The sequence below is a fragment of the Elaeis guineensis genome, chromosome 10 (genome assembly GCF_000442705.2).
Source record: "Elaeis guineensis isolate ETL-2024a chromosome 10, EG11, whole genome shotgun sequence".
NCBI classification, from domain to species: Eukaryota; Viridiplantae; Streptophyta; class Magnoliopsida; order Arecales; family Arecaceae; genus Elaeis; species Elaeis guineensis.
The window spans coordinates 20,754,373-20,774,903 of NC_026002.2; the positions used below are offsets into that span (position 1 = coordinate 20,754,373).

The 20,531-nt window shown below is 40.3% G+C and overlaps 2 protein-coding genes across 2 annotated transcripts; both read right to left on the minus strand.

Annotated features, from left to right (window-relative positions):
* Positions 1-501: 501 nt before the first annotated feature.
* On the minus strand, positions 502-2,187 carry LOC105059960 (gibberellin 3-beta-dioxygenase 2). The gene is made up of 2 exons (XM_073245157.1): positions 2,118-2,187; positions 502-995 (listed from the first exon to the last, which is right to left on the minus strand). The coding sequence occupies exons 1-2, from the start codon at positions 2,185-2,187 to the stop codon at positions 502-504; spliced, it is 564 nt and encodes a 187-aa protein (XP_073101258.1).
* A 1,040-nt stretch (positions 2,188-3,227) lies between these two features.
* On the minus strand, positions 3,228-10,002 carry LOC105059758 (ATP-citrate synthase alpha chain protein 3). Its single transcript, XM_010943185.4, has 11 exons — positions 9,710-10,002; positions 9,033-9,209; positions 8,694-8,936; positions 7,957-8,008; positions 7,552-7,666; positions 7,369-7,450; positions 4,475-4,570; positions 4,177-4,278; positions 3,955-4,071; positions 3,758-3,874; positions 3,228-3,538 (listed from the first exon to the last, which is right to left on the minus strand). Exons 1-11 carry the CDS (start codon positions 9,806-9,808, stop codon positions 3,467-3,469), a joined length of 1,272 nt encoding a protein of 423 aa, XP_010941487.1. The 5' UTR covers positions 9,809-10,002; the 3' UTR covers positions 3,228-3,466.
* Positions 10,003-20,531: the final 10,529 nt, after the last annotated feature.

The following is a 20,531-nucleotide window of genomic DNA, read 5'->3' on the forward strand; positions in this document are numbered from 1 at the left end:
TTTATTAGCATGTATTATGACTAAAGGCTCATGATTTGGCGTATGAGGTATTATCCAATCTGACTCATGGGACGTCTTACGTAGGAAAGATTATCACTTTCTATATAAGCTAAAATCCTCCTTGACTCATAACTAATATGAAACTAATAGTGCCCTCTCTTCTATATCACAACAGTATAAATTCGCTTCACTCAATCGCATGGATAGAAATCTGTTCTCTTTGCACCCAAAAAAAATAAAAAAAATCTATTCTCTGAATTGCCTTGAGCTTCGCCATTTGCTTTGCATCCCGGAGCGGTGACAACCATAGAAACAAACAAAATGTAAGAAAAAAAATCTACCAGTAACGATGTCATCGTGTCCAAACTTACCTTCTCATTATTCAAAACGGACAAGATCGTTTCCTTGAGACAGCTGATCATTATTCATCACAGACCTCCTTTGATTCCTGCTTTGATTCCTCTTGCTCTTTTAGCGACGCCAGCGCCTTGTCAAAGAGCTTCATCCTGATGAGTAGTCCGCCCACGTAACACCCCGATACGCAGGGGCCCGCCCGGGGCCCACCAATTGTTCAACGGGCAACACCTTCACGTTACCCGGAGGCCCGCTGAAATACGCCGCCGACGCACGGCGCTGGATCCGGTCGACGACCACCCGGTGGACGGCGGTCTTGAGCTGGCCATTGGATAGTATGTGGAGCAAATCTCCCACAAGCACGATCAAAGACTCCGGCAGCAGCGGCGCCGTCACCCACCGGGCCGGACTACTCGGGTCCTCGTCCCGCAGCACCTGGAGCCCGGTGGTGCTGCTCTGGTGCAGGATCGTGAACAGGCTTGAGTCGGTGTGGGCTACCATGCCCATGGCCTTGTCCGGCTCCGGGCACGGCGGATATGAGTTCAATCGTAGCGTGCCGGTCAAGTCCGGCGGCAAATTTCCAACTGGAGCCGCCCAAGCGACGTCCTCAAACTCGAGACGGGTCAGGAACACGCCGAAGACTTGGGATGAAGTTTTTAACCATCAAACCGTTATAGAAATAAAGATCATCCCGGAGAACACTCCTAAAATCATGGGCGGTTTGTGGGCGAACTTCATGTGGGTAATGCCTGTAGCCCACAATCTACAATTATCGCAATCATGCATATTGATTCTTCACTGCCATTACCGGATTTAGGGACAATGGACGACTACCCCTTTCTATATGTTAAAAAGGGACACAGGAGACCCGGAGATAAGTGCGCACAAAAAGGGGAAAAAAAAAACAGAGAGAGAAAACTCTATTCTCTCCTATTTCTTTGCTTCCATTATTTTCAAATTTCGGCTACCTTAAATATCAAAGAATCCCCATTATGAGAGGACTTATTTTAAGATTCACCAAGATCATCATCATCCTCGGATTGGAGCTAACCGCAAGCTAAGACGGTCCCGGCCACAGCTGCTCACCTTGGACAGGAGTTTCGTGGCAACACCATCAAAATAAAAATATATATATATATATTTAAAGGTACAGATAGCCAATGAAATGAAAATTGAAACTAACACTACAGAAAAATGACTGACAAAGTCATATGCAAAGAGTTCACTGCCATGAGTTCGGATTTTATTTTTTGCAAAAGAATGATTGATCCCCTCTCATGACCTAAACGGTTGAATGGCATACTGCACAACTCTGAAAGCAATCCGAACTCCCCGAGCAGATCTCTAACCATCGTGCAATCCAACACTAGATGTGTACAAAAACAGGTGCATTATTCTTTCGCACATAACATATCTGTGTCCCACTATTATGAGATTAGGGCTGGAAGTAGGCTCAGGCCGGCCCAAAGCCCATCAGACCAGGTCAGCTTCAGATCGAGCTTCAAACTCGGCTCGAAACTATTCAGGTCGGACTCAGATCAAAAAAATAAAGCCCGTTTTACTTTCGGACTAAGCTCAAGCTGACCTTTGGCCCGACCAGGGCCTGATCATGAGCTCAATTTCTGGCCCGAGCCCAATTCTCCATTTCAATGCTTCCATCCGATATTCCATCCTCTGATCTTTCTTTCGACTTCCAAGTCCCGAATTTTTTCAATCCCCATCGAGGTCTCGAAGAACCCTAGCCCCTGTCCGTCGACTATTGCCATCCTCACTCCTCCGTCTTCTCCCATAGTCGACGGTGATGCCGGCCTTGTTTCTTCCCCCATCGGCCATCCATGTCTTTGATTTTTCATTTTTTTCCCATCGATTATCACTAATGCAGTGACGCCACTCTTTCGACCTCCCTCATCGACCATCGTCGACGTCGGTCTCCCTCTCAATCGGAGGAAGCCACTGTCGAGAAAAAACGATGTGCCGATGCTAAAGGTGGAGGCGGCAGCGGACTTGGCTGCGATAAACGACAACTATGATAAAAGAAAGTCGAAGGCCCCTTGCTCGGATCGCCTTGCCCGAATCCTCTCGAAAGGGGTTCGAAAAGATGACCATGAGCCGTGATAGATTGCTCACGATCCACAACAGCTCCCATTGAACGATGTGCCAGACGGGCTCCGTCAATGTGTTGGACGGTGACCTAAAGCCATCGGCCGTGATGCCATCGTGGGAGCTCTCGACAGAGGGAACGCTCGACGGCACGACCTCCCCCTCCTCCATTCCCCCGCCAACCTCCCCCTCCTCCGCTCCTCCATCCTCTCCCTCGCCTCCGACCACCCCCTCCCCTGCTTATTCCCTTCCTCCGCAACAAGCTAATCCAGACCCGATTGGGCTCAAGCCTCATTCGGATTTGGATGCGGGCCAACCCGATTGAGTTCGACCGATCTCAGATCGAACTCAAACCTATATTTTTTTAAAAAAAATCAAGCCTAAATTCAGTCTGAAGCCCAAAAAATTATTTCAGACACGAACAAAAATAGAACCCGACCTGGCCCGACCCAATCCAGCCCTATATGAGATATTTAACAAGCCGACCAAGCATAAACCTGAACATACCAAGCCGACCCAAGCATAAAGCAGGAGGTGATGCTAGTAATATGAAATAGACTAGATTTCTCGACAGTTTCAGCTCAAAAAATGGTAGAACAAAAAAAATGATAACATCGCATGCGACACTGTGCATTAAAAGCTAACAATATCATTGGCTACTGCCATGTATGATCCTCGCATCCAAAAGATTAAGTTCATTCAATATGTCTACCGGGAGCATAACCTAGTAGCATCGAAATGTCATGCATAGTTTCCACACGTCCAGCCCGGTATCACTGGAAATCCAAGATGGAATAGAAATTCTCTACTCCAACAAAATTACATTGTCTCAGCACAATTCACACTTCAGACGTTTGCCAAGGCAACCAAATTAGGTTATTGCAGTATTGGACTCATTCATGTTCTCTAAATGTTCTCATTTTGTCCTTCACTATGGATAAATCACTAAATTCTGATTCTTGCTCAACAAAATAGATGGAGAAAAACAAAAGTAGAGTACATGAAATCCAAATTATGCAGCAGACATGATGCAATCAATAGCTTGCTTGCAAATTCCGGTCATTGTTGCTTCTGGTCCATACACCTGCAACAAATCATCATGCATCCCTTTTCAGGTTAGTATTCATCAGAAACCAAAAACTAGAAAGATCTCTGACGTCCAACAACATTTGGAAGGTGAAGTGGGATATAACACTTGTTCTAAGTTGTACTCCACAAGGCAAGAATTATGAATAACTCTGACCATTGAAATCTCACGTCTACTAAAAGAGTAAGAAACTAGTGCATGGAACTAATTTATTACCTCAAGGGGAATGCCTAACTCGTCACCCAGAGCCCGCATTTTGGCTAGACCTGTTTGATAATTTGGACCACCTCTTCGGACAAAAATGTGCATCCTTGCAGCCTTTAGCTTGGATTCCTGCAAGAAAAGATGCAGAGTTGTGCTTTACACTGAAAGTAGAAAAGATAATAAACCAGTTTGTTATTTGATCAACGTACCTTTTCTTTTAGGGCACGGATGATGCCACTAAAAGTAGCAGCAACATCAGTGAAGTTAGCTATACCCCCTCCAATGAGAAGGGCCCTCTTTCTGCCATCAGGATCCGCAGTTGCACACTGCAAATGCATAAAGAATCCACAATTTGGGTGAATAAAGCAGCATAAGTACCTCGAACAAAAAAAGCATGAAAACTGAGGATAAGGAATTGAACAAGTTCTTACATCAAGAACCACTCTGGCATACTGCAGGACCTCATCCGCATTAGGAGCACCACTGTACTCTGCATAGTTTCCGAGCTCTGATGCATAACCCAAGTCACCAACCTAATAAAGTGATAAATAAAATATCAGATTTGCAGGCAGCTCTTTTGCACCAGGTGTATTTTTTTTGTAAGTTCCTATGAGTGGTGGCCTTAAAGGCATTTTGATGCCATGTAGGTTTAAACTGGACCAACAAAATGATTTCAAAATCTTATTAAACCACACAAAAGAAATGTGACATGGATAAATGGAAGCTTACAGTATCAGCATATATAACACTGGCACCACCACCAGCTACCATGGTCCATATGCGTCCTTTGGGGTTTAAAACAGTGAACTTCAAGGAGGCACTAGTCTGAAATGAAATAGGTTAACATATCATGTATATGCTCTATTCAAAGCTTAGTGAATCTCAAGTTTATTTCCAATTGCAGAAACACACAACAATTAATACTTTCTCAAAATATATCAATTACAGCTCCTATTTAGAACATGAAAAGACTGCAGAACAAAATGTAGAAAAAATGAAACTGCAATCTGTGCTAGCTAGCAGTCACAGATATTTCAAGGGCTTCACTCATTCCACCTAACAGTGAGCATATTCAAAATGATAAAGAACATTTATGAAACCCATTCAGGAATTTGCTTGGACAGTTCTAGCTTTCTCCAGAAGTGTTTATCAGTTATCCCATCCTGATGCCCCAGAAGAAAGTCACCATTGGGAATTCACCCAGTAGCTAAGCACTCTAAGAAGTTAATAATAAGTTACACAGATTTTACAGTATCTTTTTCGTGAGGTTTTTACAGAATATAATTGAATCACTGGCAACCACAAGCAATCATACGCCTAAAAAGATTCTGGAGTGGTGGGGATAGACCAGTCAATGGTTCAGCTCTAATCCAACCCTACCTGTAAACCTGACCCAACCCATTTCTGGAAAAGACCCGATATTTGGACCCAAATGTATTCAACCTGAATTCACCACCTCTGTCAGGCCTCCCCAAAAAACAAAACCCCTCACCCCTCCCAATGGATCCACACTATGACGACAACACCAAGAACAGTCATGGCAGCAGCAAGGACAATAATGGCACCCTCCCGAACCATCCCCTATCTCTGTCACCAAGATCCATTATAAGTCCACCTACCACAACCCCAATATCGCTTGCATCAAAACTGGCATGTTTGGGAATCTGGATGCAGCTGCAGCAATGGTGACACCTGTGCCAATGTTTGGGACAGGGAGAATGGGCCCACACTCAGAGATGATCAGATCAGACCATCACCACGGTGACTATAGTGGGTATGTCCATGGGCTCAACTTTCTCAATCTCCTCGTCGCCGAGCTCACTGTCACTGCTGAGCTTTTCCATGAAGGATAGGTTAGTGATATGGTTTTGAGCGTTTTGAGAGTTTCAAACTGCAATGAGGGAGAAGGGAGGAGCAGGTGGGGTTATTGGGCTGGGTCAGGTAAACGACATGAGTTGGGCTGGATTATATTTCAAGTTGGATTGAGTCCTAACCTAATCCATTGACAAGCTTAATTGGAGAAACTGAGTCTTACCTCTCTATATGGCCAATGATGTTGTAGCTAAGAAAATTATAATAAAAGGAAAACATCCAACTGGAGGGAAAATGTATCTTTGATGAGCTCAGTAGGTCGAATGTGAAGTTTTAACAAACTAAAGAGAACATCAAAACATAAAGTGATCAACACCATAAAATCCACATGACATAACAAACCGAAACTAGAGAATCTCACTATCCTTTCTAACAAAGTAGATATTGGAAAACATTGATTCCCTGCATTAAAATTTTCATAGGATCAAAGTACTTGACCATACAAAAACTTAGAAAGATCAAATTTATTTTCAGAACTTCCATTACCAACTAGGAAATTTCTCCTTCAACAAGAAAAAGAATAATGAAAAGAACACTATTTGAATAATTGAGATCATAGATCAAATTCAAACACCAATAACTCCATGCCAATCTGAACCTCCAGCAGAAGAAAGAAAGAATAATCGTGAAAATTCAAGCCCTCATTTTTTCTGAACATGCAACATTATTCTGATGGAAGATTTCACAACTCAACTTTACCTTTTCAAGCTCCCAATCCACACTAATCAAATGGCCATCTTGAACAATCAAAAAGCACATCCAGAACTCTTATGCCCTCAATGCATACATAATTCTGGAATCTAATCTAGAACCCCCAAGATCCAATTTGAGTGCTAAGAATCCCCATATCTTCAACATTCTCTTCTCGATACATTAAAGATAATTTTTGAGATTTCACACTTCTCCTTTTTCAGTAATTTCACCTAATCACTTGCATGCAAAATACTTCATTTGTATTCAGAAAGTGTGATTCATTTGCTCCCAACTGGTATTTTTTGATCTCCATCTCTACCAGATTTGGAGCCAACCCGAACCTATATCGATCTTTTTCACCCACATCTCATAAATAAATATAACCGTTTTTTACCAAAATCCTATTCTCCTTTCTCAAAAATGTTTGTAGTGCAAGTCATCAAAGGTCCAATTCTAGGCAGGTTCACTGCCTGACCTCACAAATGTTGTTGTTCTTGCATTACACACTGAGTCTCTAGTACTATCTACCTAACAGTCAACAGTGCAAAATTTGTTTGTGGCAATCACCTATAAGCCATTTTCATGCATCCAAAGTCAAGGTAACATGGCAATCATGTGATGACCATTGAGAAATAAAAAGGCATGATATAAAGATAGACTATGGCTACTTTACTTAATAAAACACATTGACATATAAAGATGGTCCACCAAGAGATCATTTTATCCAATCTAGAATTTATTTTCCTGTTTTACAGTGCAGAGAGATTTTAAATATCCAATCCCCATCTTGCTAGGAGTTCTCTTTCTTTCTGGCCAACAAACAATTAAGCATAATAGGGGTATGCAAGGTTTGGCCAAAATCATTTTCAACAAAATATTAATAAATCATCATGTAATTCTTCGTGATAAAGATTATCTTGTAAGAAGCAAGATTTAAACACAAGTTCAGTGTAAACATTGCAAAAGTACTAATATAGCATTAAAGTAAACATTGTTACTTTTCATCCAAGAAAGGTTTGCTCAAATTATAATATTTGTAAATCAGTAAATGTTGCCACCTTTTCATCAAGTTCATGAATAAAGCTTTCTGTAGGGCTCAAAACTCTGCCAAAAGGAAGTGGAAATTCTATGTTCCCCCACCTGCACATCGTAACATAACTCAGCATATAAATATATACAAGGTTCACTTGAATGAAACATCGTTGATAAGATGACAATGAAGCTTGTACCACAAAACCTACTTCTTGAAGTTTTTGAATGCAGCAGTATCATCCAACTCTCCTCGCATATCCAATGGATAAGGCTCCCCATTTACCAAAGTAAATGGGTTCATCTCAAGAAAAGTGAAATCCAAGTCTGTGATATATTTCATTAAATCAACCCCATTACAGAAAAGAAATCAAGAAAATGGAAAATATTACAAAAATGTCTCTAGATCTAATGTACTTAGAAAATGATATGGCACAAGAAAAAAAAAAATTCCCCCTCCCGTTCACCAAACTTATGACATGAAGCTTACTATGAAAATTATAATATACTAAGATTATAGACAACCACCTATAAATATAATAAAGTAGTTATGTACATGGTTTCTTGACTATTTAGCAAGTAAAAAAGCATGCAAGTAGATTTCTCTTCCAGCATACCTTGGAAAACAGCAAAAACACCTTTTATGAAGTCCCCTATTTTTCCTCGTACCTGACCCAACATTCATGATAAGTAATATCAGCAGAGCAATAACAAAGTATACCTCTAAATTATAATAGCATAGCAATTAAGTTAACTCTGCTGTCTAGGAGGAAACAGCTTAAACAAGATTACCCATTCTTATAGCCAAGGGCCCATGGCTTGGCATATGAGGTATTATCCACTATGATCCATGGGTCTCATGGTTTTGCCCTCTGGATTGTAATCCAAAAGGCACCTCATGTGAGGAAGGATGTTTCCTTTCCATATAAGCTAGAGTCCCTCTTGACTCATAACCAATATAGGACTAATGGTACGCTCCTTTCTTATTACCACTATAGACCCCCCAGTCAAGGGAGAGTCTATGTACGGATGGGAGACACATCACAATCGCAGGCTCAGGACCTGCATGAGCCACCAATATTATAGCCAAGGGCTCATGGCCCGACACGTGAGGTATTATCCACTCTAATACATGAGTCTCACAGTTTTGCCTCTCTAGATTCTAATCCAAAAGGTACCTCATATAGGAAAAAATGGTCCCTTCCAATATAAGCCAGAGTCCTCGTTAACTCACAATCAATGTGGGACTAATGGTACCCTCCTTATCATCACCACCACTTAGCAAAGATCATTATGTTGAGAAATCGGATAAATATTGCAAGTAAAATGGATATATAGAAGAAATACACCTCACCTCCAGGGGAAGTGTTGCAATCAGTGGAGCACATGCCTCAGATGTCATAGGCTTCTCGGTAGGGAGAAAGATAGTCTTAACCTTGTCCCAGTTCTCTTCAATTTCAATTCCACCACACTCTGAGAAGCTGATGGTGCAACCAAGCCTCTCGGAGACAATTGAGAGATAGTACTCTTGGTCATGGGGAACAAATGGCTCAACTATAAATGTGGTTATCGGGGCCTTGCAACCACCCATCTCAACCTATATGAAATTAAAATTTGGAATACATTTTGTTCTATTAATAATCACAGAGTCAGTAAAGAATTAAAATGCAAGCAATGTTAATCCCATAATTACCTCCACTCCCAGGCGTTCTTTCACAAACTGAGCCACCTGAGCCATATCTAATTTCAGAGCCACCAAACCACTCTTCCCTCGCTTCCCGAACAGCATGTCAGGCTTCACAACCAGTTTCATGGATGAAAGCCATGGCTCTTTGTTCACTAACTCAGCGAAGTCCGTAGATTCCGTGACCTTATTTAACCAACATAAATAATTGCACAAAATCACCACTAATTACAAGAGTCGAAGAGCACAAGCAAATCATCCAATCAAATAACCAGGAAATGACTGCCATCCTTGAATCAGTGAAAAAAATAGACTGTTGTTGCTTTATCATTAAATCCAAAACATTTACGATCTAAGTGTCATAAAATGCCACAAACCTGCACTAATCAACCGCCAAAAACACATCCTTAATCAGAAAACCGGGCGAACACAATGCACTTGATAATCCAATCGAACAAAATCATTTTTTTTACACTAAAAACACATGGATTATTGAAATACCCTAAAACAGTCAAATAAACATAAAAATAACCACAAGTTTGCTGGTTTTTCCATCGATAAGTGCACATATAGCTAAAAGATCTCCCAGATCTCCACTGAAAAACAAATTTTTCAGCCAATTCTCAATCAATCACCACATGAAACTCCTAGAAAACGAGATCAAGACAGAGATCATAAGAGCCCACCTGGGCTGAGCAGATCTGGAGGTCGATGGCGGCGAGCCGCTTGAGATGCTCCCTGAGAAGCCGCTTCGAATCGTACTCCCGGATCTTCTTCCTCGCCATCTCCTCCTCCCTTTTTGGAACGCTTCAGAAATCGATTGGAGAGCTCCCCTAGATTCGAGCTTCCAAGGAGCGGTGGCTTCGAAGAGAGGTAGATCGGAGCCGAGGGAGATTTAAAGGAGGGAGAGAGAGAGAGAGGAGGAGAGTGGGTGGTTAGCTGCGATCGCCGTCAAAACGCGGCAAACGTCCCACCTACCATTCTCCCAACCAAGCGAGCCCTTGGACCGCCTTTCGCCTTAGTAGCAACTGAAGAAAACGACCGCACAAAAGCTTCATGCTAGATGCAAGATCTGCCGTCAATGTGAATAGTGCGAGAGGATTTGAACGATAGATCTGATTATTTACGTAAGAAGTTTGTGGGGACGATTTGATGGGAGGAAGAGAACGGAATGGATGGGTAGCGAATGCTTTCGTTTTCGGCAACCAACTGGGAACGGATGGGTCGGGGATCGTGTTGCCATAATGTGATTTTCGGTTGATGGAGGGGAGGTTAATTGGACAAGGTCCAATGGACCACAACAAATCGCACGGTGGAGAACACGCCGCATTACCTGTAGTATGTCCCTAAATCCCGATTGCGCGTTATCCACCGTGCATATGCCCCGAGATTTGCCTTGTCCACTTGGTCCTGGTCCATGCATCAAATTTTTGTTAGAATGGGTCCTGGAAGGTAGGTGGGTTGGTGGTGGTGAGGGTGAGGGTTTTTTTTTTTTTGGTACGATGATGGTAGTGGAGTTTGGGGAAACCACGTGCGGACGTTGAAGCGGTTTGGCGGCGTAGTATTCACGGGCCAGCGAACGACCGTGAAAGAGGCGGATTAGATGGCATAATAAGATTAGTTGGACGGTTGTTAGTTGGGGATTGGGATCCACGGCGCAATAATTCTACAAGGGGACAGACTTAGATGGGTTTATAATGAGCTAGTTCCGCCATGAACGATGTTTGCATTAGATTTTTAAAAAACAAGCAATTTTTTTTTGTATATATAACAAAAATATATTATTTTATTTGATTGAATTAAATAGATATTATTTTTCAACGTACATTTAATATAAAATTTTGAATGATAAAAATATTTTTTTTAAAAAAAAATTATGACATCCTGTAGCCATATTATGACATCCTGCCGTCAAATTATGACTTCCTGTATATAGAAAATCATAATTTGATCACAGGATGTTATAAGGAAGGAGAAGTATTTTTTGTTATTAAAAAATTTCATAAATTTTCAATGACGAAAATGTCATTTCCTCTTATGACTTCTAAAAGAAAAATTATGACATCCTATATGCAGGAAGTGATAATTTGACCACAGAATATCATAATATGGTAATAGAATGTCATAATATTTTCAAAAAAAATAGATATTTTTATCATTCAAAATTTTAAATAAAAAAGTGAAACTACAAGTATTAAATATGCATTGAAAAACGATGGCGATGTGGCCCAATTAGATGGAGCGGTATATTTTTTCTACATCGCATGTAGTGTACAAAGAATTTCTCTTTAAAAATCATATAGGTGGGCACTACAGGCCATCATATGGGGCAGGTCTAGTTTCATATCATGTTTTCTTTTTTCGTATCTTAAAAAAAATATATAGATCAAATAGGGATTTAATTTCTCCTACTAACAGAGGCTGTTAGTTTCATAATTGAAATAATAAAAAAAATAAAAATATATGCTTAAGAAAGATCCTTCGTGACCGTCCATATCATTTTCTTTCTCATCAAGTCTCTCTATCTATTATCTTTCTCGATGAGTTATTTCTTCATCTGTAAAGTCTTCCTTCCGAGTCTCTTTCTCTTTATCCAAACTCTACGCACCAGCTCTCCTATCTATAAGGTTTTCATTGAGTCTCCTTATCCTCTTCCAAATCCTTTTTCTTTTATAAAATCTTTGCATCTAAAAGTTTATCGAAACTATGTATCATTTTATCTAGAGATACGTATATTGGGATGTCGGATAAATATTTTGCTAACTAGATATGTATCATCTAACCGTATACTATATATTGATGAATACTAAGTTCAATATACTATATATTAATTTATCTGTAGATATATATTAAATTATTGCTGGATATATATTAAAAAAAATTATAGTATGTATCATTAAGTTATCTAGTACGTATCATTTGGTCATGTGTTGTGTACTGATGATTACTGTATTCTGAAAATTGTGTGTTGCTTTATCTAAAGATATGTATTGGGATGTCGAACGAATATTTTGCTAGATATATATCAACCAGTCATATACTATATATTGATAAATTTAATTTCAATAAATTATGTATCAATTTATCTATGGATATATATTGGATCGTTACTAAGTATGTATCAAAAAAATTTACAATGTGTATCAATGGCCAAAAATTATATATTAGTGAACTTCATATTTTAAAATTATATATTAATTTATTTATAAGTATGTATTAACTTGTTTGATGATTAATTTATTGTGTGTATATCATATGGTTGAAGCGAAAATTCAGTGCAGGGGCAAAATGGTAATTTTAAAACTTTTTCAAAATTACTATTTTATAGTAAAATTATTAATTAATCTCATTAATTAATACTAATTAACCTACACTAGGATCTAAATATGATACAACAGCATGCATTTAAATTTAAAATTCAAATTTGAAACAGTAAACTTTTTACTGTACTGTGTTCAGAACACATCACCTTTTGTGGATAGTCGATCACCGCAATCTGATCACCGTCGGAGGCTCTGATCATCATGTCACAGCCACACTAGTGTCTAGCCTCTGCGGATCATCCACACGAAGCTCCCATCTGATCGGCTCCTCACGAATGCTAGTTCGTGATTTCACCCTTTTGATGGCTGATGTTGATCGAACTCCTTCGATCGATGTGTGCCGACTCCTCGGATGCTCCGGATCATCTGCACGATTGGTTGAGAGGTTGATGGATCTCTCTCTAAAATTTGGTGGACTCACGACACTCGTGGCACACCAATCTCATTTTTCGAATCCTAGGTAGAAACCCTAGGATACACACCAAAAACCCTGCGCCCAATTTTCTTTCTTTTCTTTCTTTTTCTCTCGGAAGGTTTTGGACCTTCACCTCAGGCATAAGGCTTCCTCATGCCCCACTTTCTTTCTCAAAATTTTTCACGCACGCCCCACCTCCTATCTCTTTTAAAATAATTCAAAACGTGTCTTATCCGCGTGAGAGGATAAAGACAAGTGGTTACACATTTGAATTCAAATCAAATTTGAATTCAAATGAAAACCAACTCATCCCTATCCACTTATGGCGTGAGAAGAGAAGGGCGTGGACTCTTTGTGCATGAAAAGGTTTCACGAGAAACTCTTTCTCGTGTGGATTATGTGGCGCACAAGATGGATAAGCTTGAAGGCAAAAGAGATAAGTTATCCATTCAAATTCAAACACGCTTTGAATTTGAATGGTTAACTAATCAGCTTTATCCATCCATATGGTGCACAAAAGTGGGCGTGAGAAGGGCTTTGCGTGAGAAAAAATTCATGAGAAGTTTCTTCTCGTGAATTCAAATGGGCGCAGAGATTTAAGGTGGTGCAGGGATTCAAATTCAAATGGTGATTTGATCTTAATTGAACCAACCTAATCAAAATAGGTTAAGCACAATTAGATTAAATTAAACCAACTTAATTAGGCTTAATTAGGCTAATAAAATCTAATCAAATCAGAAATTGACTAAGTCAACCCCTGATCAAATCAGGGACCAAATCATCTCGACGATTAGGTCAACTCTTAACCTAATCGGGTCAAACCCAACTGAATCCAATTCAATTGGACTTGATCCAAAAATAATTACTCAATCAAATTGAGTTAATTAGCGATCAAATCACTAATAAAATCTCTCATAATTATTGAGTCCAAATCCGATGGGTAATTAGGCATCAGAAACCATCGATATGAACCCTGATCAAAGAGTTCAAATTTCAAATTCAAAATTTGAAATTCAAAATTTTGACCCCGGTATCCAAAATGTGTGGAACTCATGATCAGAGAATCTTAATTCTCAATCATAGAGTCCCAGACACATAAGACTCATAATCAGCCATCAGATCAGAAAGGAACCTCTAATGTGTGTGACCCCGCAGGTTCGAATCTAAGCCGGTGGCACAGGAACCAATTCCTGTACTAATCGAAGTGACCATCTAGCAATGGTACCCGTCGATCGGATAGGTCGAATAGTCGCAATCGCAACATTCAGAACCTACGTGAATATGTTACCGTATAATTCATCCCTTTTGACCCCTGTGTTTAGGATGACTCAGGGTTAAACTATCAACCCTGATGAGATCATCCGAATCGTGCTCAACTCAATTAGTCCTGTGACTCCTCACTAGGACTACCCTGGTCAAAGTTTTGCTAAATTGAAACACGACTGTACGCAGCTCCTAAACTGGAGTGGTCAATCCCATCTTGACACACGCACCGACAAGTCAAGTACTTGACTACACCCAGCAGTCTTCCGTCACTGAATTAGAAATTCAGGTAGTCCAATGTCTAAGTGCAGTGAGTTGCTTGCAAGTCACCGTGGCGGTCTCAGGTCGGAGGGACATTTATACCCATATCCCATCGGAGCAAATCTTGACAGCAGAAATAGCTCCGGAGTCGGTCACGTTCAGTGCAGATGTACCATTACATCTCACCTGTATGCCATACCAGTGTCTCCACACTCCTTGGTTATGAGGACAACCAACCCATATGGCACACAACGACCTATGCTCGATAAACGTTGTCGTCCTTGGTAACAACGTATCATTTGATCGGGAACAGGTTTAAGGACTAAGCGACAAATCCTCCTTTGTCGAGTCTAAATAGTCCTAAGGACTTCACCACAACACAGGAGTTCATTAGAAGATGAAACATTTGTGATGAAAAAATATCAAAATAACTTTTATTTATTTATAATTCATGTACTAATACAAAAGGAGCACAACCGTCAACAGACTGACGATTGGCTTTGGGACACTATTCCCAACAATCTCCCACTTGGCCTAAAGCCAATCAGTGCAGTATCTAATACCCATCTTCGACTTGTAGTCGTTGAACTCCTTCACCGCAATGGCTTTAGTGAATGGATCGGTCAGGTTCTCCTTCCTGTCGATCTTCTGAAGGTCGACGTCACCTCGATCCACGATCTTCCGGATGAGATGGTAGCGATGCAAAATATGCTTCGTCCGCTGGTGTGCCTTCGGTTCCTTCGCTTGAGCAATGGCTCCAGAGCTGTCACAGTAGAGCAAAACTGGACCAACAAGGGAGAGTGCTACTCCGAGCTCGGTGATGAATTTTCTCAGCCACACCGCTTCTTTGGCAGCATCTGATGCAGCAATATACTCTGCCTCACATACTGAATCAGCCACAGTGTGCTGCTTGGAACTCTTCCAGCAGACAGCCCCACCATTAAGGGTAAAAATAAATCCTGACACACTCTTGCTGTCATCACGATCAGACTGGAAACTAGAGTCTGTAAACCTTATAAGTCTCAAGTCTGATTCACCATATATAAGCCACTGGTCCTTAGTATTTTTTAAATACTTCAGGATGGTTTTAACAATCTTCCAGTGATTCTTCCCTGGATCAGATTGGTATCTACTCACTACCCCTAGTGAGTATGCCACATCTGATCGTGTACATATCATGGCGTACATGATAGATCCCACTGCCGAAGCATATGGAATCCTATCCATACGCTCTCTCTCTTGAGGTGTTGTCGGACAATCCCTTTTCGAGAGAAAAATTTCACGGCCTATCGATAGATAGCCTTTCTTAGAATTCTCCATGCTGAACCTTTTCAGCATAGTATCAATGTACGTTGACTGGGATAAGCCAAGCAACCTTTTGGATCTATCCCCATAGATCCTCATCCCTAGGATGTAGGAAGCTTCTCCCAGATCTTTCATGGAGAACTGTGACGACAGCCAAATCTTTATTCCTTGTAATGCAGAGACATCATTCTCGATTAAGAGAATGTCATCCACATACAATACAAAAAATACTACTACTGGACCATTAGCTCACTTATAAATGCAGGGCTCTTCTTTGTTCTTAACAAAGCCATATGTTTTGATCGTCCTATCAAAACGTATGTTCCAACTCCGAGATGCCTGTTTAAGTCCATAAATGGACCTTTGTAGCTTGCATACCTTAGACTCATCTGTGGATGTGAATCCTTCAGGTTGTATCATATACACCTCTTCGTCCAGCTCTCCATTTAGGAAAGCTATCTTCACATCCATCTGTCAGATTTCATAGTCTAGATGGGCAGCTATCGCAAGCATAATCCGAATGGATTTGAGCATTGCCACAGGAGAAAATATCTCGTCATAGTCTATACCATAACGTTGACGATATCTCTTGACAACCAGACGGGCTTTATAGGTCTCCACCTTTCCGTCTGCGTCCCTCTTCCTCTTGAAGACCCACTTACACCCTATGGGTTTCACTCCTTCGGATGAGTCAACCAATGTCCACACATCATTGACCTTCATGGACTCCATTTCGAATTTCATGGCCTCTAGCCATTTCTCAGAGTCAGGTCTCTGCATTGCATCCATATAGGTGATCGGATCCTCGTCGTTTTCATCAAATTCGACAGGATCGCCATCCCGGACCAAGAAACCATAGTATCTGTCTGGTTGATGTGATACTCTACCAGACCGCTTTAAGGGTGCATAATCAATGGGCTCCGGATCTGATCTAATCAAATCCGGTTCAGGTTCAGTAACATGTGTCGGATTTTTCACCTGTCAAACTTCGTCAAGTTCGACCTTAGAGGCAACAGTTCCTTCACTAAGGAACTCCTTTTCTAAAAAGATTGCCTTAAGGCTGACAAACACCTTTTGCTCATCAGCAAGGTAGAAATAATACCTTTTGGTCTCTTTTGGGTACCCTATAAAATTACACTTGTCAGACCTAGGTCCAAGTTTGTCTGTAATTAAACGTTTAACATAAGCCGGACACCCCCAAACTCTAAGGTGCGAGAGTACTGGCTTATGTCCTATCCATATCTCATATGGCGTTTTGGCTACAGACTTACTCGAAACTCTATTTAGAAAGTAACAAGCCGATTCGAGTGCATATCCCCAAAGAGAGATCGGCAGACCAGCAAATCCCATCATGGATCGAACTATATCCAATAAGATCCGATTCCTCCTTTCAGACACACCATTATGCTGTGGTGTTCCAGAAGGAGTCCACTGAGAGAGAATCTCATTCTCTCCTAGATACGTCAGAAACTCATTGGAAAGGTATTCACCTCCTCGATCAGATCGAAGAATTTTAATACACTTTCCAATTTGTTTTTCTACCTCATTTCGGAATAGTTTGAACATTTCAAACGACTCCGACTTATGCTTCATTAAGTAGACATACCCATACCTCGATAGGTCGTCTGTGAAGGTTATGAAGTAGAAATATCCTCCTCTTGCACTTGAGCTCATAGGTCCACATACATCAGAATGTACCAGACCCAAGAGTTCACTGGCTCGCTCACCTTTTTCAGTAAAAGGTGACTTGGTCATCTTTTCAAGAAGACAAGACTCACAGGTTGGAAGTGATTCACAATCACCAAGTTCAAGAAATCTTTCTTAAGCCAACATGTTTATCCTGTTCTTATTGATATGACCTAGCCTACAGTGCCAAAGGTAGACTTCTGACACATTATCTATTCTAGGACGTTTACCAAAGTTTTGAACCACATTAACAGGCTGTGATAGTAAGTAAATTCTATTATTTAATTATCCAACAAACATTGTAACACCATTCAAAATGATATTGCAGATATTTTTTTTTATTAAAAAATCATAACCGTACATGGCCAAAAGGCCTACAGAAATAATATTTAATAAAAAGCTTGGACAATAGTGACATTCACTCAGAATTATATTACGAGAATTAATTACAAGACTCATGATTCCTAAAGCTAGAACTGGAACTTTGCTTCCATCTCCAACGTTCAGGAACCTCTCACCTTCATCAAATCTCCTACTGACCTGCAGACCCTGCATCGAATTACAAATATGATAAGGGCTTCTGGTATCCAATACTCAGGCAGTAGTATCACAAATAAAAAAGTTGCAAGGAGTTATCATATAATTACCTTGCTTCTTCTTCGACCTGTTCGCATCCAGAGAGGCAATGTATTGAGGACAGTTCCTCTTCCAATGCCCCTGCTTCTTGCAAAAGAAGCACTCCGCCTGGCTCTGGTCGGGCTTGTGCTTCTTGATCTGACCCTGTGCAACTGTCCCAGCATGAGGCTGCACCTTCTTGTTCTTCTTCTTCTTGTTCTTCTTCCCCTTTCCAAAGGATCGACAATGAGAAGAAGACCCTCCCATTACATTCACCGACTCCTTATGGAGCTGGTGATCCTTCTCAAAGTTTTGCAGCAACCCCAACAACCCGTGGTAGTTTACTGCAGGCTTTGTCATTCAAAAATGAGTAAGGAATGGGAGGAAGGACTTGGGCAAGGAATTAAGGATCGCATCCATACCGAGCTGCTCGTGCAGAGAAAAATCCAATTTGCTTAGGCACTCAATCATCTTGATCATGTATAGTACATGATCAGTGACTGAGGCCCCATCCCTCATCCGAGCATTGAAAATGGCATAACTAGTTTTGTGCCTTTCAACATCGTCAGGCATGCCAAAGGAGTCGTTCAACATTTGAAGCATCTCCTGTGGCTGGACATTCTCAAACCTGCGGCTGAACTCGTCATTCATTGCTGCCAGCATAATACATCGGATGGTAGTGCGGTCATTGAGCCACTTCTGGTAAGTGTCTCTGATCGCCTTACTAGCGTTCGGAGCTGGCTCCTCAGGTGCTAGATCCGTTACTATATAAAGGATCCGCTCATGCTCAAGGATGATTTTCAATTTTTGATACCAGCTATCGAAATTAGGTCCCATGAGCTTGTCATTATCTAATAATGACCGGAGCGACAGGGTAGTGGCCATAGCTGTATAAAGAAAAATTAGACCTCTATTAGTACATAAATTAATACTAAAGACTTGGACTTTAGTCTAAATTTTTTCCAATATTTTTACGAACCGGTAGCCTCAATCTCAAATTCGAGGAATTACTTTAATTTTTAATGGGTACTAGAATTCACACAGACTACACACGAGCCCAACTTTGGTTGGTCAACCCATGTGCATCTATGGGTAGGTTCTTAACCAGTTGTTTCTCTAAACAACTTCTAGTAATTAATTTTGCCCCAGAACCTAATCAGTAGGCTTTGGCCTCCACTGAAAAGATCTGGTTAGGTCCAACCATTAACATAACTTAATTTGGTGAATCAGACCAATAAATGATCAGGCCCAACTTTGGTCGGCCAACCTAACCACCATCAGAAAGACTCAACCAAATTATCATATTATGAATGATAATTCCATTAGCCAATGAGCACCAGGCCTTTAGGCCTCCAATGATCATTGAACTAATGGACTCATTATCACTCACTTAATGGGAGGCATTGACTTAGTTATCATTATAACTTAATCATTTTAGGGACCTAATAATTTTTGAAGATTTTATTAAAGGATAGTAGAGAAGAAATCATCCAGTCAATTTCAATCCTCCCACTGACTTCACCAAGTCAGATTAAAAAAGATTTAATTAAAGCTGGCATTAGGAGCACCTAAATCAGTCACACTGATTTACCTAATGACATGGGTGAGCTCTAATCACCAAGTGATCTAATCAAAATCTAACTTACCAGATTGGCCAGGTAAGTGAGATCAGTGGTGGGGATTTACCATTAACTCGTCAATGATCGAATCAATGCGAGTAGCTCCCGCTTAAGAACCACTGGTCAAAACTGTCGAACTTACCTTAGACACCAACCGGTTCATTAGTTTTAATTTTGATCAACTTAGTAAATAGGGCTCCACCACGTAGCCATGAATTAAGTCCATCTTGGTCTAGTTAAAGACATGGACCCATTCAACTACAACTATTGAAGTTGAGTCTAGAGTATTCTTGACCTAATCTAATTCAACTTTTGATTAGATTTGACCAATTACTCCATTTAGTCTATTTTTTAAGCTAACCTTAGGTCTAACCCAATTATGGACCTAATTCATCTAACCCATTGACCCACAAGTTTATGCAATTGTCTTAGGTCTTAATTCACAATTCTAGACCTACTAGACTGTCACTTAATTCTTTTAATTAAGTACTTGGGCTGATGGGTCAGATTTGGCATTTCGAAAATAATTTTTAAATTTTGAAAGATTTTATTTTCTGTTCACCAAATGTGTTGACTCATTTCACAAACGGGTCAGCACAATTCATAAACAGCAATCCTATTGCTCATTTCATAACAGAAAATAACTCAAAATAAATCATGAATTTTTTTTAGATCTAATCTAACACATTCATGATAAATTTTATAATTAAATCCTTTCGCTGCTTCATCGACATGGGATATAATTGCATCGGCTCCCTACCGCCATAGGAGACCCCATCGAATGGGAAGAGAGGGCCTTTAAACCCTACTTTTCTCCTATGATCGGACGGCCATGGCAACCAACCCAATTAGATTACTTGCTACTTGGATCAAGTATATCTAAATATACCAATTTCAAAATTTAAATTTTGAATTTCAAATTTTAAATTTTAAATTTCAAATTTGAGATTTCAACCAAATTTCAAATTTCGAATTTCTAATCTTTGAATTTTAAATTTTGAATTTTGAATTTCAAATTTTA